This window comes from Erithacus rubecula (assembly GCF_903797595.1).
Source record: "Erithacus rubecula genome assembly, chromosome: 4".
NCBI classification, from domain to species: domain Eukaryota; kingdom Metazoa; phylum Chordata; class Aves; order Passeriformes; family Muscicapidae; genus Erithacus; species Erithacus rubecula.
Window position 1 is genome coordinate 30,918,333 of NC_136686.1, and position 22,586 is coordinate 30,940,918.

The 22,586-nt window shown below is 39.7% G+C and overlaps 2 protein-coding genes across 2 annotated transcripts in view; both read right to left on the reverse strand.

The window, feature by feature from the left end:
* The window catches only part of PLBD1 (phospholipase B domain containing 1), a 35,952-nt gene extending 23,067 nt beyond the window's left edge, over positions 1-12,885 (reverse strand). The window contains exons 1-2 of the mRNA XM_079304539.1: positions 12,707-12,885; positions 6,181-6,400 (exon numbers count right to left, since the gene is read on the reverse strand). Coding sequence (XP_079160665.1) covers positions 6,181-6,400; positions 12,707-12,785 — 299 coding nt within the window. The 5' untranslated portion in view covers positions 12,786-12,885. The remainder of the gene's footprint in view (positions 1-6,180; positions 6,401-12,706) is intronic.
* Positions 12,886-14,841: 1,956 nt separating this feature from the next.
* GUCY2C (guanylate cyclase 2C) overlaps positions 14,842-22,586 on the reverse strand; it is a 44,076-nt gene continuing 36,331 nt past the window's right edge. Inside the window, exons 21-27 of the mRNA XM_079305182.1 lie at positions 22,379-22,537; positions 20,803-20,995; positions 20,256-20,430; positions 19,221-19,319; positions 18,385-18,479; positions 17,697-17,773; positions 14,842-15,841 (exon numbers count right to left, since the gene is read on the reverse strand). Coding sequence (XP_079161308.1) covers positions 15,667-15,841; positions 17,697-17,773; positions 18,385-18,479; positions 19,221-19,319; positions 20,256-20,430; positions 20,803-20,995; positions 22,379-22,537 — 973 coding nt within the window. The 3' untranslated portion in view covers positions 14,842-15,666. The remainder of the gene's footprint in view (positions 15,842-17,696; positions 17,774-18,384; positions 18,480-19,220; positions 19,320-20,255; positions 20,431-20,802; positions 20,996-22,378; positions 22,538-22,586) is intronic.

Here is a 22,586-nt window from a genome sequence, read left to right on the forward strand (position 1 = left end):
CCAATGACTGCTCAAACTGCTGCATGATGGAAACAAGATAAGTAAGAATGAAAGAGAACTACTTCATAGCAAAACTGCACCTTCAGGGAATATTTGTAGGCCAGAAACATCTTGAAAGCATTAGCACATTAATTTAAGTGCAACAAAAATAGTTTTCTGAAGAGCTATGCTACTTGGAATCAAAAAAATCACAGAGGCAAAGTTAATATAATTTGCTGATTCATTTTCATTTCACCCTTCAGATATCTAGCAGGTTTTACTTGCCCATAACCATGTTTCTTTCTGTTTAAGCTAAGTAACTCCATTTTTAAATGTGTGTAAGATGATCCTACATGTTGCCACAGAAACTCCCACTCATGGCAGCCCTAAATAGATTCAGCTTTATGGAGACCAAAATTCTTGTGATTTTTTCTGTTGTTAAATTCAGTTAGCTGTTTTGTCCCATTATAATAAAAAAGAAAAAAAGTTGAAAGGGCTTTGTTGCTTGGTTGGTTAGGGCCCTTTTATCTGTTTTCTTGAAGTTAAGTCCTTCAAGATGAAATCAACTGTCAAAAAAATGCTCAGGAGCCCAGAATTAAAGTCAGCCTTCCATTTTAGTTGAAATGCAATTGTCTGACCCAAGCTAAAATAAAACTTCAACATTTCTCTTAATGTGAGTCAAACTTAATAACTTTTTTTTCAGTCACTGATTAAATTAAAAATAAAAAAAAAAAAAAGGGACACCAGCAGAGAATTATTTTGCTGAGGTCTGGAGTTTATAGAGATAGAATTACATCCATCATCAGTACATCTCCTACCAAGTGCTGAGAGAAGAAAAACAGCACTGAGAAACAGATACCAGTCTCAAGGAAAGCACGTGCCAGCAGGGCAGAATTCCTGTAATGAAACTTACAAGGGCAGCTTTCTCTGGGAGGGATGCAGACAGGAGCTCTTTCCAGTTTCCCTCAGGGCATCATATCAGAGATGATAAAATGGTTTACTTCTGACTAGAGAATCATCTACTGACCTTCTCCTCTCTTTCTGTCCCTTGCCCCACCCCAGACAATTGCATGAACTTGACAGCATGATCCTGCTGCTTCTAATCTCAGCTCTGGTCTCATTATGACAATCAAATCTGGTTGTCTCACACATTCAGACAAAACATTAATCCAGCAAAATGTGATTTGTTTTTATTTGTAGTTTGAATTAGGTTGAAGAAGAGAGACGCTGGAACAAGAGGGAAGCATTCAACAGGTTTGCACCATTACATTTTTCACAAAACTGCAGCTCCAGCAACAATTTCAGTTCTAGAATTTCCTACCTCCTATGTAATGCAAGAGTACATAAAAAAATCATAACCTACTTCCAGAAGGCAGCAAGAAAATTGTAGAAACAGATTGGTATTCTCCACCCCTGCATACTCACAGAGAATTTGGCAAATAAAAATCCCAAGTAATTTTAGGAAGGGAACTAGAGCATAACATAATCCATACAAAAAATCAGAGCTCTTGTGTCTCTAAAAAGGAGCAAATAGCACAAGTTGGTCCATCTGGCAGATGATCATTTAGAGATTAGAGCCAGATGAGGAAGATAAAATCCAGCTAAAATACTGGCCTAACCACTGCCTAGGCCAGGACAAATGACCAGGCTTCCAGACTCAACCATCAGCTCTACTCTCTATTTTGCATTCAAAGGTCATGCAACACAATGCAGATTTTACAGCAGTAGTATCTTTAAGCTCTCATAACTGATGTAGATACTGGGTTAGGTCAGAATCATGTGATGAAAATACCTTCTTTAATGGCTTTCACTCTTATTTGCTAACAGAGGACAGGCAGTTCCTAGAACTGATTTTGTTTTAATGGCCAATGTTATCAAGAATTGTTAGTCCAGTTGCTCTCTTCAGCTTTTTTTGCTTTAACAAAGCTTCTATATGCATAGCTTGTGTGTTTTTCAATGGCCTTATTCTCTGAATTAGACTGGATCACTACAGTAAGGCTTTGAAACTACATCTAAGGCCAAAGACAAGGCAATTGCAAATCTGGGACAAAAATTCCAAGCCTAAAACCAGAAAAGCAGAGTTCTCCTTCTTTAAATTAGCAAGGAAGAAGACAGGACTCAGGTCAGCTGAGGCTATATGAGGAAAGAGTAAAATTAATGTTGCTTCAAATTTAAATACTGCTCTTAGGCATCTGCCATGTCCCAGTTGGAACTGATTTAAAATAATGTCACAGATTTAGATGTGTTCTGCCACTAAGTAAAGTCAGGCCTCATTAACACTACTCTGTTAGAAATGGGAAAAAGAAATTCATACCTAGTTCATACCTAAGAAATTCAGAGCAAGTACCTTGGCTAGATGATATGACTGGACTTTGTAGAAAGGTGAAAGGTTTGGGATAAAAATAAGTGTTTGGATCCCCAGACACTATAGATACTAGGATTGAATTTATCCAATGTCTAACTAGGCATTTCAAAAACAGATGGATATTCTCATACTCTGAATCAGGTGTCAACACTAGAAAGATGAAGCATGCTTCAGAGAAGACTTAGATATTTCTGCCATCACTGGAAAACTGGTTTGACCATTGCCTTTTCTACCACTGATCTATACAGTTAGAGTTGAGATTAATTCTTCCCCTGTAATCCAAAATAAAACAGTTGTACTACATTTCTTATTTTAATTTTTTTAAAAATAAGGTTATTTTACAGATTCTTTAGGTTCCTACTATAGGCAAGGCATATATTTTTAAGAGAGATACTTTGTCACTCTTTTGCTTACATATTAAAAGCCTAGCTGTGTCTGGAAAACTCTCCTTCATGCCCTAAGAGTAATATGAGACCTGAATTAGCTGTGAATTCCTGAAGGTTTCCAAACTGCAGGCACTGACAAGCTGGACCTCCTGCTCCATCCAACAGCTTCTGCAGGAAGCTATACTGTAACATGGATTCAGGCACCAACATTTCCCTCCCACCAATGTATTACATCAGAGCTCCTTCTAGTAGGACTTGTAGGATTTCTGCAAAGAGCCACTCTGGGTCAGCTTCATGGAGTTTTTACTGCATATGGATGCAAGACAGCTGCAGACATTGGAGTTGTTTGACTACAGCTAGCCATGTACTAAAAAGTTCTTCAATTACCAAGCACACCCAGTGTTTTCACATGGGAAGGCTGTGCCTGAACCACCTGAGGTGCTGGTACAGGCAAGTCACAAGCAGGGTTTTCACTCCAGCAGCTAAGTGGCTGACAATGCAAATAAAGCCATCCCCAAAGCTAAACATTGTACCTACACCTTGTTCTTATCAAGAATTTAAAAGGGAAGCTTGAGCTGTGGGCACCAACCTGTATAAAAGCAGAACAAGACTGTTTAGAGACACCTTCTCTAAGGAAGGTTGTGATGGTGCTAGAGTTTCCCTAAGGCTAAATAGGCCAGACAGTCTGATGGGAAAAGAGTTACTGGCTGAGAAAGGCTGTTTCCCAGTTTCACTTGAGAAGACCTGTTTAACTGTCCCATAGCTAGAACATCTGCCTGCATGTTAATTAGGATTCTCTGCATTTCTAGGCAAGATGAAGGAGAAATGGAGTTCTGAATGCAATCTTAACATCTGCTGACTTAGGGAGTTTCCATTTTTGCAATTTAGGAAATTGCAAACACAGTCTATAAAAGAATTCATTAGTTGCAGTGTGCCAAATAAAAACTCACAGAGGTCATGCAGCTAAAACCTGAAATAATAGGTTCTCTGTGTTATCAAGGGTAAAGAGAGTAAACTACTGTTTCATCTCCTTACCTGAAACATTTTCAAAATGTATTCTTAGATTTTGGATAAGTCTTCTTTAGTCAAAATAGCTTAACACAACATGACAGAAAAAACTTGTTTGTAACCCCAGCAAGAAATACGCTTGCACTGCAGTTACAAATGGACAATGGGGCAAAGAAATAGCCAAAAAATTAAACTCAAGACAGTATGCATAATATTTCAAACTCATTTTATTGACAGCAAGCATTTTCAGTTTTTGCATGTGTCAGGGGATTTCTTAGTACATCTTCTCAAAAAGTCTCCCCAGAAAAGACAGGCTTTGGCTACTTCTGGTTTTTCATCTTAACCCACTCCTGCACTTAATCTCCTTTCAAACAGCTGAATTTCCCATTTTGCTTAAAAGCCTAAGTCTCAAGCTGTACTTTTCTACATTATTACAAAGCCTCAGCTTCACTTTTGTTCATTGCTAATTCTGCTATATCCACTTCCTTACAAAGGGACACTCAGTGCTGGAGCTGTTAGCCCTAGAGTAACAGCAGCCAGAGCTAGGAACTAACCTCAGTAAACATCTGACCTGCAGAAGGCAAAAGCCTTGAGCAGAATAACTTGGATAGCTTCACTTCTGTGAATCTTCAGTAAACACACATGGGGGAAAAAAAATAAAATAAAAAAAAAAGAGAAAACCTCCTTCCTCTAAAACTTAGCCTAGAATAAGACAGCAGATAAATCCCTGCAGACACTTTTTCACATTCAAACTACATTAAAAGGAACAGACACATATTTAAGTTTGTTTCAAACCCAGGAAGACACATAAATCTACAGAGAGGCAGAAGAGAAGCAGGGTGTGAGTTGTTCCTACTGCAGCACTACTTCCTATATCTAATTAAGCTCAGATGGACTCAGCTACCTGTAGTATGACAAACTTTAAGCTTAATCACCTATTGATAAACACACTCAGTTAAAGCCTTAGGAAAAAAAAATCTGTTGAACAATACCCGATTTTAACAATATTCTAAATGCAATGCTAGCATTCCCCAGATTCAGGGATAGTTTACATAAACTGAATAGTGCAAGGCAGTAACCTCTCATGCCAAATAATCCAACAACAGATCTCTCATGAATTTCATTTCCATTTCCTTTCCTGTCTGGAGTACAGGTTGTGTACTATGAACTTTAGGACTCCTCCACTTTCTCAGAAGTGTTTTGTTATTGACAAATACTACTTTATTGAATTTTTTTTATACACTTCCAGAGACCTAGGTGCCTCACCAGCAAAACCTACTAGAGATGCTCATATGCTTAGAGAACTATACATAAATATTAACTGATCTTAAAATATCTTACTAATTAAATGAATATAATCTTGTCCAGTAGCCATATCTGACAAATGTTCAGCAGACAACCTTCCCTTGCTGGTCTGTGCAACACAGCCTATGGGCATTTATTTCAGTGTTCTGAAACCAAAGTTGGTGAACACAAAAAAATCAAGTCACAGTTGTCATTGCAAACTTCTCTCAGCTATGTCCAAGCATCAGAATTTTTGAATTTTTCTTTTCCTATGATTATGTTGACAGAACAAAAGATGGAGCTTGTTCAACAACTACCCACATGTCATGCTCTTAGTCGTATCACCAGATATAAAGAATCATGGAATCTCTCAGAAGATTGGAAAAGACTCTAAAGATTATCATGTCCAACCTAGCACCATCTGCTATCAGTGAGTATTTTATAGTGTCAGTCTGTCTTCCAACTCATCCATAGAAGGAACAAAGTTCAGTTAATTTTTTTGGTTGGCTATTTTTTTGGAGTTACAGATTTTTTTGTTTGTTTTATTTTAGGAAAAAAATCTCCTACACTAGATTTGTAACAAGTACAAAATTCTGTAACTTTTCATAGATGTGCACTGTGGGTAAGGCTTAGTCCGTCAGGAGAACACCAGTCCTTCTAGACACACTCCAATCTGCCTTCAGGCCTATAGTGTATATTTTATTTTTTTTAAAGTTGGCTAAGACAACTTCCCATGTTGTGAAGTCTTCAGTATCTGCTCTCCAGCAGTTTCTTGACAGTATTTGCTGAAAAACATCCTTAAGGAAGCCCTGCACACCTTGCTAGCAACATATCTCTCTGCCTGATCTGTCAGTGCTACTCCTTATGAACTTCCTTATATTTAAGTTATTTTGTGATTACATTACTTAACCAGTAATACAGATACAGTACCCATCTATCTCACCAAGGTGTTGGGAGATCCTGCAGGATGAGAAGGGGAGGGTACATCTTCATCCCATAATGAAAAAGCTATACCTTGTATCTGCTACTAATCAAAAGAACAGCAAGCAGCTGCAAAATGCATCATTAGTTTAATGGAAAGGAATTAAGGGCAATGAAAGCAAACAAAAAAAATCTCACAAGTACAGAAATCCACTGGAAGTGTCATGAGGTACTTACGGAGCTGTGAGATAGCCTTCCAAGAAGCCAGCAACATACATAATATCTTCATTGCTTAAGGTCTGAGAGCCATAGCCTGCTCTGATCTCCAGGACTCCCCAGCCTGTTGTCTGTAGACTGTTGTTGTAGAATCCATATGCATCTCCACTCCTGTCCAGAGTATCCCTGACCTGAAGTACTTTTTGAGCTCTATTCCAGTACACAGTTGCATAGCGGAGTTCTGTGGTGGAGAATAAAGGTGGTAAGGGAAAAAACATAAGTAGGTATTTACTATGCAATACTGAGATGTCAAGACAGTATTTTGACAATTTAAAAAAGTTAATTTTATAGCTTTCCATCAGGCTTAGTTCTACTGCAGAGATCAACACTAATGCTAATGTACTAAAAAAGGGCACGAGGACTAACTGGATTTTTACAAAAGTTCACAGCTAAACATTCTCATGTTATTCTTCTGGAAATTATCAACCACTCTTTCAGTGTACAGCTCCAGCATAGCAGTGTTGACATAAAACTCTGAGAAGTATTTCATTTCCTGGCCCAGAAGACAATGTATACAAATCCTACCGAAAACAACTTTAGAGGACAGTATGCTTTAGCAACAGCAAAGGATTATAAACTACTGTTGACTTAATTTTCCACCTAAAGATTCAAAAGCTTGCAAAAGCTTTCTACACTAACCATCTTAGGAATCAATCCCTGAGGTGGCATAACAGAAGCACTAGGACCCAGTGGATCACAAGCTTAAAGACAAAAGCACAGCAAGGTATGCAATCCTTTACAAGGTACACAATGTCTATTTCATCTGAAATAGAATTGATGTCAAGCATGATATGAACAGGAAGGAAGTGCACTAGACTTCTCAGAGTTCCATTCGATCTGCTGTTTTAAGAAACATTCTTAATTACTTGTGTTTTCATCCTGCAAAGCTGAAGAACAAAGAGCAACCCCCAAACAAACAACAACAAAATTTAAAAAAAAAGACCCCTGCCCTACAATTCTAATTGAATCCTCCTTAAAATGGGCTGTGATTACATCAGCTCTCTATGCATGACTGATCAAATCACTTCTACATCACTGTGAGAAGAGTTAAAAAATCACATATCAGAGGTTCCAGAAATATTTGAAAACTTTTAAGGGGTAAATTCATAAACAGCCCTTCTGAATGGCTGCATAGCCCTCTGGCATATCAACAAACTTGCTGAGGGTACACTCTGCCCCATCACAGAGGCCACCAAGGAAGATGCTGACCAGTATCAACCACTGTGCACTAGGTCACTCTTCATGATGTACTAGAGACACTTCTCATGGGAACAGAAAATGCATCAGCAGAACCAGAATTTTAGTAGTGCAAGAACTTTGTTTTTTCCACACTCTATGAAAAGAAGCTGTACATGAGTTTATATAGAGATGAAGTAATTTCAGGAACTTGGAACACAGTGTTTAAAAAACATGTTTTTCATCTGTCAGGTACTGAGGCTATTTAAAGGACAGACACACCACACTTTCAGTAACTCTTCAAGCAGCTAAGAGCTTAGTCTTCTGCTGTCTTCTTAACTACTTTTAGTAATAGAAGCAGTAATTTCTACTTTAGGTTAAAAGTAAACATGGGAATCACTCAGACTGAAAAATCTGTGAACAGAAGAGCAGGCTGATAAGGGTCATCACTGATGAAAGCCAAAGCCCACCTTACAAAGCTAAAGCTTACATACCAAAAAAGTCAGGGAAAAGGAAATTCTGTGAGGGAGTGATGCAAGGGGTCAAAGCAGAACACAACTCACCTGTCCAGCAGTAAATAGGAGGGGGATTCCAACCAAGAAGCCCATTGCAGGGCAGAGGAGGGACTATTTGCACAGCAAACAAAGACGTTGAGGAACAGATGAAAAGAGGAAGAATAAAGAGATCTATCTCTTCATGGGGCTGTGGAGAGGTTGCTGGAAGTCAAGAGGAACCAGGGCAGCTGGGTATTGCTATTAGTGCCTGCAAACTAAATAGGTATGTCAGAATACCTATTACACCTATACAGTAACTGTACCTGCCTAAAGCAAAATAGCTGCTGCTTTCCTTCAGAAAAAAAAGTTGGTGCCAAAGCCAGACAGACCCATCTGACACAGGTACTCTTAAACTGCAGGCTAGGTTTCTTTGTTTTATGCTCTGACAGAGCATGAACATGCAGAGCTATTTTCAAAAGTCAGAACAAACTTTTCAATTACCCCTGGAGTTTGCCATGCCCCAGCTTCCCTACATGACAAATTTAATCTGAAGAAAACTGGGACTCCAAAGAGAATGGGAGGGAAGGGGAAATATTAAATTTTAGGATAATTTGCAACAAACCTTGAGAGGTCTTTAAAGGAATAGTATCAAGGTAGCTGTTATAGTTTAACAACAATGCTGGAAAAAAAACTATTTTTCATTACTGCTTTTTCTTTTGATTGACTCATCATCTCATTTCACCTTGCTGTTGGGAGTTAAAACTACAAGATTATAAACCTGTCTACACTACAATGTAATTAAAGCATTTCATACCACCTAACCTGTTATAATTTTATTCTGTGATCATCTAAATGAGCAGGACTGATAAATATACAAGAAGCACATGCACATTTTCAAACAATCCTGTTTGAGTTCTAAAAAAAAACAGGAGCCTTCCTATAGAATAATATTGGCATTTTTACATTTATTTTTGGAGGGTGAGGGAGAGGCCTCAGCACCTCTTATCCCAGCAGTCATATTGGTCAATTTTTGCATATAAAAAAATTGCAATGTCTCCATGAACCTACAAATCTAAGACTTCCAATTGTCCAGCCTACTAGGACTCTGACAAATCAAAGCTCTTCCTATTCCACAACAGTGTTGCTTAGAATAACATCAATAACACACCAAAGCATACTCTGTGTGTGATGAACAAGTCAAAATCCCAGGGGATAGGGTAGGCCAGTGGAATTACCCTTCCCCTCCATGAGCCAGCCAGGAGAACTGCACAGCATCAGCAATGCAGAGTTTCACCACAACCACCAGTGGGGTGGGAGAGAGATGTGCAGAAGTGCAATGACAGAGCAAGCCTGGAAAAAGGAGTTTCTTCTCCTTTCTGCAGACAGTAGGGACTGGGAGCAACCCTCATTCGAGCTGCCTGCTTTTAAAGATACATCAACCCTTCTGCCAAAGATCCAGAAAAAGGGACTACAGCTGGGAGAGTGCTGGAATTTCTAGCAAGTGAGAAGTACCTGCTTTTTGTCAAAATTATTCCCTAAATAATGGAAAAAGGCACATATTTCAGCCAGGAATAGGAGGTGGTAGTGCTCCCTTTGGATTTTAAGCTGAAACACCAAATCTATTCTCTACCTTTTGGGATCAGTATTTCTAAAGTTATGTTAAAACTGGACATTATCTTTTACTTGGTGGCAGCGGGAGAGGAGAAATGCATACATGTGCACTAGAATATGAAACAAGCAATTCAAGGAAATACTAAGATAGAGGACTGACATGAGATGAAACAAGGAAAGCAGATGCTGAAGAAGACATGAAGGAATGGCAGTAACTTGCAATAAAAGAACAGAATTGACAGAGAAGATGAAAAATGGAACAAAAGCAGTATGGAGATGGCCCAAGACAATCTAACAAACACACTATTACTAATATTTATTAACTAAATTAGAGCTACAAAAATAACATCTGACATGCCTTAAGAATGCCAGTAAAATGTATTTGGCAATATGCAACAGCTGCTTTTCCCTATGCTTTCCCAGCTGTAAGTTGTTTTTTAAAACATATATCTATCAAGTTAGGTTACTGGACTATAATTAGAGAAATGAGTGGAACTCTCTTCCTTGCAGATGAAAGAACTACAAGGTCTGGGGGTGAGAAACAACAGTCATAGTTTTCCTTAGTCTGACAAACAAGCCAACTCACAAGCAATGGAACACTGGTTAGTTCACATGTAACAAGCTAAATTAACAATTGTGAGCATCTCCGAGTAATATGAAAAGTACTGGTTTCCTTAGCTACTAATTTTAATAATTTAACTATTAATTTTTATCTATGGCTTTCCAAATGTGAAGCTCTTTTTTTGTAGAGGTATTCTTCATAGATTGTGCCTGTAAACATTTCACTATATAGGGAAGATATCACTCTCCTGGTTTCACTGAAAACTAGTTTTGCATCACTTCAAAATTTAAAAAAAATATCTAGAACAAAATTGCACATTTGATTTCAGTATACCCTACCAATGTTCAGTAGCAAAGATTATAATATGTGATGCTATTATCACAGTATAGCATTTAAATATTTTAGGTCAACCATAATAAGGGAGTTTCTGTTCCAATTTTTTTAATTTGAATGAGCTTGACCTATTTCTCCATTAAAAATTGTATAGAATCATAGAATGTTAAGGGTTGGAAGTGAAAAATCATCTAGTTCCACCCTCCCTGCCATAGGCAGGGTCACTTTTCACTTGTCCAGGTTACTGAGGGCCCCATCCAATGTGACCTTGAACATTTCCAGGGATGGGGCATCCACATCTTACTTGGGCAACTTCTGCCAGTGTTTCACCACCCTCATTGTAAAGAATTTCTTCCTATATCTAATGTCAGCCTGCCCTCTTTCAGTCTAAATCCACTGGCCCTTGTTCTGTCACTACAGGCTCATATAACAATTCCATCTCCCTCCTTTTTATAATCCCCTCCAGGTACTGGAAGGCTGCAGTGAGCTCTCTCCAGAGCATTCTCTTCTCCAGGCTGAACAACCCCTGCTCCCTCAGTCTGTCTTTGTAGGAGAGGTGCTCCAGCCCTCTGATATCTTTGTGACACTCCTCTGATCCTGCCTATCCATGTGTTTTTGTTTTGTTTTAGAAGCATCCTTTTAATGATTTCTAAAAAGCTGTATAAACTCTAAAGAACAAGGGAGATTTCAATATATGATTGTGATTGGAATCTATTACAAAAGAAAAGTATTTCAGGGTTTCTTTAGAGATTAGCTTAAACCACACATGAAATTATCACAAAGCCCAGTAATTTTCAAATAAAGGAGCAAATGCTTTATTGAGCCTTCCTGAATATAAGATATTTGCATTTTCTATTTTACTGGCCTTAATTCATCCTATTTCCTTGTGCATTTCAGGTCTAAGTAATTTTTCAGTTTGCTTCCAACAGGCCTGTCATTATTTGAAGCTTAATCCCCTGATTTGTGCTTACATCAGTGAAAAGCAATATTCAAATATGACCTATCAATTAAGAGTTTCAGTTCTGTATGGTTTCCATGTTCACAAGGATACTTACTAATAAAGCTTAGCAAATGCAGCAAATTTGCCAAAAGTTATAGGTACCTAGCATAGGTCACCCAGAGGAAACAAAAATACCCATTCAACAAGTACCTTCACCTATCTCAGAGCACCTTAATTTAAGTCATATTAAAGAACATTCTCTAGAAACATTTTCCAACATGTATGAAAAATAATTTTCAGGGCATTCAAAATGCTAAAGAACAATGAATCATTTGGTTTCATTAAAAAAACCCAAACAAACGGAACCTAGACAATTCACAATGTTGAAAGATACATACTCTACTAAATAGACTAAAGGCATTTCTATTTGCTCCTTTGTAGTTTTCTACCAGTAATTCAATTACGTTTTAAATCAGTTGGGCATTAGGTGAAACTACCTCATACCCTGAAGTTCCTTTTATTTCCTCTATAGATAATTCACAACTGACCCTTCCTTTGGTCCTCCTAACTGAGGTTTTTGCCAATCCAGGTAAAGTTTTTAAACTATGTCTGCAAGATGAGATAGGACTGCACAAAATTATATGCTCCTCACGTTATGCACACACGGAAACAACGGCTACGTGAACTTTTCCTTGGTTTGGGGCACTTAATACATTAACCGGGAAATTCCTGGAGGATAAGCACTGAATCCAGCCCTTAAAACCTTCAGAATGTACTGAAGGCAGCACAAGAGCGAGATACTGTGTCCTTGCCCGAGGCAGTGCGGTTGGTACAAGGTGACCTTAAGGTCCCTTCTAACTCAGACCATTCTGGGATTCCGCATGGGCTCTGAAGCGCAGACCTTCACCCACAAGGCAGCACTAAAACTCTGTCAGCTACAATTACAGCATGCTGTAACCGAGTCTTCATCCTGCACGATTCCCGTGCCGGCACAAGACACTGAAAACCAGCTCGGCTGGGAGCGCAAGGCGATTTCCCACCTGCTGGATCCTCACTGGCTCCCCGCGCCCCTTCTGGGCAGCGGGAGGTGTTTAGGAAGCGCCGCACCGAGCGCCCACGAGGCAGCGGCAGGGCCGGGCGGCCGGGGCGCGAGGCGCTCCCTGAGGGGCCGGGGCCAGCCCGGCCTGCGGGGTCCCGCCCGGGGAGCGGCGGCCCGGCGGCCTCGCACCCGCGTCCCAGGCAGCCTCCGCCGAGCCGAGCCCGGCCCGGGACACCCCTCCCGACCGTCTGGCACCTCCGGGGCTGGGGGCACTCGCGGGGCAGCCCCGGTGCCTCCTTTCGTGCCGCCCCCCGCGCCCCCGCTGGCCTCACCTGCGCGGCCGCCCGCCGCCGCCCACAGGAGGACGAGCGCCCAGCAGCAGCGGCACACGCTGCCGCCCGCCCGGCCCATGCCACCGCTCCCCCGCGACTCCTCCGAGCGCCGGGAGGCGGCGGGACTTTGAGAAGTTGCCTGGCTCAGGGCAGGTCTCGCCGCTGCCCCCGCCTCCTCCGGCGCCCGCCCCGGCCCGGCGCCCCGTGCTGGCGGTGGCCCTGCCGGGGACGGTTGTTCCCCGCGCCGGCCGCCGGGATGGACCCCGGGAGCGGCGGCATCTTCCTGCCCCGATACACGTGTGGGGACCCCAAGGCCTGGCTGAGGTGTGGGAGTTACTCCGGCCTCGCGGGGCGCTGGCCTGTGGGACCCCTGGACTTGCCGAGGGTGATTAACCTAAAAGGGCGAAGGTTTTTACCAAGAAAGGCCTCTGACAAGACACAAGAGGAGTTGGGCGATGTTTTGTCAAACTATGTGTTTTGCATCACAGCAAGGGCAGATTTCAGCCCTGTTGGGAGCAGCAACTGGTATGTGTGTCCCAGCAGAAGAAATGAGGGACAGAACTTTTCCTAGGGTTACAGATAAAGACAACTTTCCATGGCGTTTTCCTTCAGACCCCTGATTAAGAACATTTTGAGGCACTGCATCTTATCCATCCAGTGTTGGATATCCTGACATTATCTGAGAAGGGCCATCATTTGGATTTGTGTTTCAGTAATTGTTTAAGACAGTTTGAATTTGATACTGGTGCCTGTAATAGCATCACATAACAAGGTCACATGCCAACCAGTTCAGGCCAAACAGCAAACCTTGGCCTCAAGCCTGCAGTAAGAACGCTGTATCTCCAGGCTGCAGGGATCCTTCCACACCTATCACTGCTTTGTTCTGGGCTACTTTTCACTTAGAGAGAGGGAAAAAACAGACATTCAAACCAGAAACCAGGATTTCGTAAAAGAGTAGTGAAAGTTGATTTATCGTGATGTGTAAGTAACATACATGGGACAGAACCACTTGAAATCTACCAGAAGATGAGTCCATTAACCCGTTGCTAAAGTAACTATTTCTCTTCATAAAATGATACAGAAATTATTATCTGAAGAACACTGGAAAGAGAAGGGCTGCTGAAAACTAAGCACTGTTTGAAGTAATTTTCTCAATCAATGTCAGCAGACACATGCTCTAAAATAATTTGTACATCAGGGATGTCAAGGTTGGAATCCATAAAACTCTTCTTTGAAAAGAGAAGTTAGATCACTTGTATAACTTCAAAGATCAGAACAGCTCTGCTTGGGGTAATCATAATGGTCATCTTCAGGCTTGATGAGTCCAGCACTTGTCACTGCATTACAGCTACATTTGCTGAGTGTTTCAGCTACAGCAACCAGAATAGCCCAGCAGCCCAGCAGTCACACCCAAGAACAAAGACATAGAGACCAAGCTTGTTGATTGGCACCATGAGGTAGGAAATAGCAGACTTTTTATTTTTATTGTACTCATACTTTTTTTTCATACATTCCAGTTTTAGCACATCAGGGTTTGGGCTTTTTTCTATCCTCATTCCAATGAATGTTTCCATTAGGACACAGACAGAGGATGGTATGGTATTAATGCCAGTTTGAGTTTCAGATCAGTTATATATAATGTGAAAGCTGTGGCTGTTGGGTGCACACTTTCTGCTATTTGTCTATAGCCTGTTCCTGAGTGTAAGAATTTACATTTATTAGGTAAGAGTATAAGCCCTACAGAACGTCATTCCTTCATTTTTCCAGTAATCTTTGCACCTCAGATCTACTTATATCTACATTGTTCTTTTGATGTGTGGATGTGTCCTTATAAAGCCAGCTTCTCATAAAAAGAAAAAACAGAGGCAGCTGGATTGCTCTCTTTCAATTCTTTTTATGTTTTTTAGTTGAGCAAAAATGCTGTTCAAAACTATAAAATAGTGATTTTGCACCAATTTTATTGTTTGAATACTGACCACTATTTGACAATCGTGGAAGGAGTTCTGCTTTGAAAGCCAACAATGCACAAAAGACCCTTGCAAAAGCACGTTATTCACTCACTAGATGTTACTTCTTCTTGTGAATGTTGATTTTCTTTTACATGCAGCCCCTGTGATTTTTTTGCTTTTTAAAGCTGTTTATTAATATCAGTGCCATGGTGTCAGTTGAAGAATGAGTCATCTGAGTAAAACCTTCTTGACTGTAAAACTGCATCCAAAAGTTGAATTGAAAAGGTCTGAGGTTAAGAAGTCTAGATTATTTTATTTCCTTAATTTCTGTTTCACTTCTGGTTTGGGGGCAGAAGCAGAAGTGGTGAAAAGATATGAAAGTGTCTTGTTTTGCAAGAATGACGGTTTCATGTTTCAGGCCCAGGAGATTCAGATAAACTTTAGAAACCATACTTCTGGAATAATCTCCCAGTGTAAATAACAGAAGTGTTGTCTTTGAATAGAGTCAGCTTGATTAAAGAAAAAATGTGAAACACAGAGGGAAACAGCAGAAGAAACAAAATAGCAACATATCCAGGTTTTACATATGATATATTTAATGATATTTTCAAATATATATCTTCAAATAAAAATTGCAATTTAAATACAACATCTAAAGATCATGACAAATTAAGGTGTTCCTGTGAATATTTTCAGAAGTGGTTTGTTGAACAGGCTGTCACAGTTTAAAAAAAAAACCTAACTAAAACAAAAAAACACTATCTTCCAGACTGAAGTGCAGACATTTCCATTTACCTCAAATCATGCTGTATATGTCATAACAAAGTCATCCAGCAATTTCAGTGTTACAGTGAAGAGAGGTTTGATTTATTGATAGCAGGTCGGGCAGTAAAAAGGATGCTAGAAAAGGTGTTTTCTTTTTCCTCTAACAGAATCTATAAGCCTCCAGCCTCCACATGAAGTTGTCCAGAGAGTTCCTGCAGCTCTTTGAGTCATACTAGATATCCAGTCTTAAACATATGTGGTAAAATTCTCTGTGCTGACCAGTTGCAGGTATTCCAGGGTACCTGATCGGTAGCTACCTACCCGTGAAAGTTCCTGTGCCTTGGATCCTTCTTTTTCCCTTTTCTGAAGACTATTGGTTATCATCTCTGCTAAGTCATCTCGTAACCGCTGCTGATTCTCCCTAAAATCAACAGGATGGGGGGAAAAAAATCAGTGATTCACATGTTTTTAGTGATTCTCAGGCTCCTAGAGATTTTTAAACATTTCTATTCCCATGTTTATCTTAATGACATTCACACACTACTGATAAAAAGTATGGGCAGGACCAAATTCCAGTTCTGAATTTGGGAACAAAAGTCAGGATTTTCATGTGAGTTTTCCAGATAGTAAGGGTCAGTGTCTTTGCACAAGAGGTCTGGAGTTGTGCCATTATTGACCTTAAAAAGTCATGATCAGTTGAAAAAAGTCAGATCACCATGGAAAGGAAGACACAGATTCAATCCTAATCAAAATAGTTTTTAGCTCCCAACGCTATTACTGGCACCAGGACTTTAATTATTCAACTTCAATCAGGTGGCCTTCAGTAACAGAGTTGCCATTGTTTCAGAAATTTCTTCAGTGTATTTGGCTTTTGCTGGAGTACCCCACATATGACAATTTTTAAGGGTAATCGTATATGAGGAAGTGAAAACAAAAACATCACTGTGATCCAGCTCAAGAGGTACTTTCAGTAGTTGAATTCCAGAAGATTGCCAATTCAATAATTCTCAACAGATAGTTGAAAACATGTAGTCTCAACAGATCATATTAATTTTAAAAAAGGAGTTCTGAATTTACAAAAGAGATGTATCATGAGGTAGTCTTGAAAGTATTTCCTACTCACTTGTAGTTTCCATTTAAATAATAACAAAGCTCATGAGATTCTGTAGCAGATTAAAATTTTGATTACTTTGATTTTGCAAATGCCCTGAGAAAACCCTCATATCCTGTTTAATCTCCTCTTTTCTCTTAGGGAATAAATGGACAGAGAACTTTATTTGTGTAAAGGACACACTGTGTAAGACTCAAAACTTACAGTAGAAACAAGCTGTAACATTTACTTATGCATTTCAGGACAAGGGATTCCTATGTATCTGACAAACAGCAATTTGCAATATCACTGCTTCAATTTGTGATGAAACACTGTCATATCAAAGCAGATGGCAACAAATTCCCACCTAGTGAAGAGCGACTGTACACAGGTGTTTAGAGCAGAAAGTAAGGAACTTCCACATTTAGTGTGTTTGCAGGAAATAGAGGAACTTATATGCAAAATATACACTAAAAAAATGCAAAAAAGTTATCTAGATTTCAATTTTGCATAGTTGCTCAAAAACATCACTTCCACTATTGATATATTTTATTCAGTTCTAATGCAAAATGATGGCTCAGTTCTAGAACATCAGCTCTTATTTTTTTATTGATGATTTCTCTAAATGTTAGAAACTGCTTGTTTAATTTTTAAAGGCTTTATTCCTGTGCAGTACTACAGTAGCTTTGTCCACCTCTTGTAGCAGATTAGTGCTTGAAATCCTGCAAGTTTCATTCCTCTTACTAATTCTTCCACAAGAGCTCATAGTATTACAGAGCCGCACACTCAGTTATGGTTATCCTGTATGGTTATCCTATGGTTATTCCTGTAGTGTGATACACAGGTGCCACTAGGACTAAACTTGTGGGAATATTGATGTTTTTCATTTTCCTGTCCATCTCTTGCTCTTATAATATCAACAACTTGTCCTGTATGTCTTATACCCTTTCCAAGGCAAAGAACCTGCTGGACGTTTATGCAGACAAATAACCTTCAACACACACTTAGTCCCATGTAATGAATATTTGCATGTTTATATGCACATACACTATTAAGCCTCTAACAACTGAAGGCAAGTTCAATGGTATAAAAAAATCCACAACAAGTGTCAAGCAGGAACAATAAAGGCTAAAGTGCAAAGAATGGGAATTTCTCTTCCCTTTTCACATAAAAAAGACCATCTTACACAGAAGGAGGTGTTGGGAGATTGTATTTCTTGTCTTCAGTACCCGTCAGCCAGTAGGTAATTTCTGTTCCTCTGCCCTAAATATGTATGACAAAGAAAAGAAAGCACAGTTTTGGGATTAGAAAGCAATTTCCTGTAGTTAATTTACTTAAGTAATATGTTATTGCACATAGCCATGTTTGCCTTTGCTTATTTTCAGTAACTGATGCTGACAGCAAAGTATTACAAATTAGATGTGAGAAGAAGAAGAATGGGGGAGATGCAGCTGCACACATCTTGTCCCATGACCTGAAACACAGCTCATGGGAGAGGTGAGCTGTGTTGTCTGCCATCAACTCCCAAGGACAGACAAGTGTAATAGATTGAAATAAATGGATTGGTAGATGTTGGAGCATTAACAAATTAACACTACATTCAGCTTCCCTTTCAGCAGATGACTTCACTCTACAATCTTCTGTTCTAAATTTCATTTATTCTCCACGCCTTTATATTGCTTTAATGTATGAGTTAAGGACCTCTTCATTGCCTGCTTTGTCTTTATAGAAGTGTCTTCACCCACAAGAGACTACCAATTGATCAGTAATCCTTGTTCCCCAGCTGTTAATTAAGTTCTGGAGTACTCTCAGCTATACAATAGTTTTTACTATTCCTCTTCTCTGTATTCATGCTTGCACGTGGTAAAGGTTACCTTCAAGTACGTTTCTCCTCTCTCTTCATATTGGAATTGGCAGTCTGTTCTTTTCAGGATGTTAATTGTGGAACCACTTACATGAATCCTCAAAGCTAAAAAAAAAAAAAGAGACAATGAAATCTCAGCCTGGAAACATCTCACATTAAGTATATGTGAAAACTGATGTTATATCAATACTTCAACTGTTATCACCATAAATTCAGAGAGCCAAATTAAATGAGAAGCAATTACACTGCTGTATGAAAAATCTGACTCCACTACAGAGCATATCCAGGCAGGAATAGCTGGTACAGCCCTTGATCTGAAATACAGGTGACAATGGTATCTGTAGCAGTGAGATGTCAAAAGGGAAAAGAGTAATTGTGAGTGACCTATATAGACAATGCTCATGTGAAGACTCTGGGCAGAAGGAGGGAAAAGTGGCTCTTGCCACAGTTCCCTAATGATGAAGTTGATGACATAATTGCTTCAACTTAAAATACATAGTCAGTATATTTACACAACAAAGCTGTAACACAGTTCTAGGTCAAACTAAAATCTGTGGTTCATAGAGTAAAATTAAATTCCAGACACATACTTGTGGAACTCAGGCAGTGAACCAGCCTACAAACTCCCTGTTACCAGCACTGAAGCATGAACAAGGAACAACTCTTCATTGCCCACTGTCAGTTTGGACAATTAAATCATTGGTAATCAAAACAAATACGTATAGCTTCTTTAAAACTTCTGCAAGCTGATAACAGATTGTTCTCAGTTGAAAACAGACACTTCAGTCACAAACTAACCAATGGCCTTTGGACCTGTTACACTGACAGCTAAAATGAAATCCTTACGCAAGCCTGTGGATTCCATCCGTGAAGCCGTGTTCACTGTATCTCCAAATAAACAGTAACGAGGCATTTTTATTCCAACCACACCAGCTGCACATGGACCTAGAAATGGGATGCAGAGAGATAAAAAGGGTAAATCAAGAGACTTGATTTATTTGGCAGGTGTCTCACTGTTGCAAAGCAGTGCAGTGCCTGGGTGAACTCTGCATTTCTCCCTTATGGCAATACTTTCTGCCTCACTTCCTGCAGTATCTTGTGGGTTCCACTACAAACCAAGCCTAGCTCTGTTATTCTTGCATAATCCAATAAGATCACAAAAAGGACACAGCTGCACAGTGTTAATTGTATTTAAGCACAATTTCTGTGCAGAAACAAAGAAGTACATTTATTAACTGTCAGGTTTGGAAGCAAGAGAAAAATAGAATAAGTTTTGTTATGCAAGGGGGAATAGTGGTGCCTCAAGAGGCTTCCCAGTGCCTCAGTCACTTTCTCTGATGTGTTCCTCTCCTGGCAGCTGGTGTTGAGGTGGTTGAGGAATTTCCCAAAGTTGTTGCACTGGAGTTCTCCTTTGACAAAAAGTATTTGTATAGATAAATTAAACATTAAGTCCCACACGGACTCAACCAAAGTTTTGCCTCCAAAACCACAAAATACAGGCTTGCATTTTTTGCCTAGATAAGCATAGCTTATCAGGCCATGACTGATCTCCACTTCAGTCAGAGAGAAATAATCTGTGAAGGCTTATTTGATACAACTGGTTTAATCACACCAGGGGCACACATCAGGAACAGTGGCTGTTGCTCATCCTAGCTACTGACTTAGGCTGTGAATTAACAGCTATGGGCTATTTCACTACAGCAGGAGCAAAACAGTGACTTATTTACTTCTGTTACTTTTCCTCTATTAACATTTTTTTTCAACTTGATTCTTCATGAGGCAGGCAATTGTGTGTGGTGTATTATCAGACTGTGTATGGATGTTAATTTTGTGCAAGACAAGGAACAACATTGCCACTGTTGATCTAGCACTACTGTGTACCAGAGTGAATTCCAATGCGAATCCAAACAGGCAGCCCTGGCAGATGTCTCAGTTCAAAAGATCCCATGAAACTGAGGATGTCCAGAGCCATCATGGAGATGTCCACGGCATGCCTGTTTCCATTCCTCTTTGGTAAACCACTCACCACCATGTAAGCATCACCAATAGTTTCCACCTGTGGAAATAAAATCAGAGCTCAATTTTTCCAGATATAGAAAAGTACATCTTTAGTTAAAAGCAGAAACATTTTATCAGATCCCCTTGGTAAGACTGAACATTTCTTCCCCTGAGAGCAGGATTGATTAGTTTAAGGTAGCTGACACCATTTTGGTATATGAGTATACCCAACATACCAATTAATGAATGTGTGACCACCTAGTGTAGGAAATTTGGTGTAAGTAGGCACAGTGAAAGCATATTTAAATGAAATAATCCTGACCTGGTTTTTTCGCTTTGCTTAGAAAGCTGATTCCCAAATCCACCACATCATGCAATTTGATTTGTGTGTCCACTGGTTGTAAATGAGCAGAAGTACAGAGCTAATCACCTTGTAAACATCATGATGGTCAAGAATGTGGTCAAAGTTCTTGTAGATATCGTTGAGCATATCTACCACCTCCATAGGGGTGCTGTATTTGCAGAGCGTGGTGAAGCCAACAATGTCACTGAAGTAGATAGTGACTTCTTCAAACAGCTCTGGCTCTACCCGGCCAGTCTCCTTCAATGATTTTACTACTGGCCTGTGGAAATAGAGAAGGAAGGAACACAGATGACTAGTGTTTACTATTAAAGATATCTTTTCATGCAACCCAATCACAGTATTGCTATCTGTGTAGGAAACATTAAATAGTTTGCTAAAAACTGCCATTGTAATTACATTTTAGATGCCCATAATGCCTTTCAGCTAGAGACCTCAAAGCACTTACTAATGGTAATTAATGCACTGCAGACTTCCAAAATTCAAGTGTGAGAATAGCCATGAGGGAACTGAGACACAGGCAAATGAGTTTCTTGGTTAAGGTCAGAAACAGGGATATTGAGTCAGATTTGAAACCGAAATTCTGAACTTCCTGATGTGTAGACCTACATTCTACTTATACAATAAGTAAGAATAGAAATATTTTTTTGTTTTCCCAGCACAGGAGTAATTTCATTATAATAATTACATCAATTCATCCTGATTTCAGATGAGATATCTTAGTCTGCTAATTTATGGAAGAAAAATTTAATACCATGACAGTCAATGTCTACTCAAGAGGGACCTTCTTCACCTTGCAATTCTAAATCCAGAGAAATATCTATTCCTAGTGGTGATATTAGAAGAACTGAAAGACACCCAGAAAATTATAGGTTTTGCACAATGCTGTGTTCCATCTACAGTGAAGCAGTAACAGAGTAGTAGGAACAAAAAAGAGTGGAAGGAGACATGAATTCCTGGTTGCACTGTCTATACAGCCAGATAATTCCTGATTTTTCCCAAAACTGGAACTGGATTGAACAAACGCTTTTTTTTCTTTTTTTCTTTTTTTTTTTTGGTCATGAGTCATAAAATCAATAACGTGACTATTGAAATACCCTTGAAACTAGTAGTGGCATACCAGGATAGTTTTACTATTCCAAATGTGTGCAATTCCAAAACTACTGGTATTACCAGTACTACAATGTCAATAACACTTATCCTATAGCATACTCTGAAGAACCCATCTAACCTAGAATGGCCCAGTCAACCTCAGCCCCTCTCTTGCACTGCTAAACCCCACTCCTGCTCTTCAGCTGAAGATAGTTCTTCCAACCAGCAAGGTGCTGGAGCAGAGCAGAGCTCTGTGATGTGGGATCACTGTAGATCTGTGTTCCCTGGAAGGCAGTGAAAGAGTGGCTTGTGCTGGAAAGGGGGATCCTGAAAATGAAGAAATGTTGAGCAAGATAATGGGTCCCAATACCATTTTGGCATGAAATTCTACCACAGGGTGGAGAGCACAGGGACAGCTGCTTCTTTTTTCTTTCCCCACAGGATTAGATTAGATGGGAAGAAAATAGAACATAAACATTAATCCTGTCCCCTACTCTGCAAGAATTGGGTGTATGTAAATCAAATGCCAGCAAAACTCCTCCTGGCCAGTTACCTTGGAAGTAACATGAAGTTAAGCCTGTCTGCTCTGTCTCTCTCTGCTTTGTACAGCTCTGTCCTTTCCTCCACCAGGTGTTCCAAGTTCCGGGAGTAGAGCTGTAAACGTCGGATCAGGGTATCCATGTAGCTTTCAGTGGTCTGGCCATGGAAATTACTGCAAATAACAGAATTACATAGGAGTCAAGAAGGAAGACTGATAGATG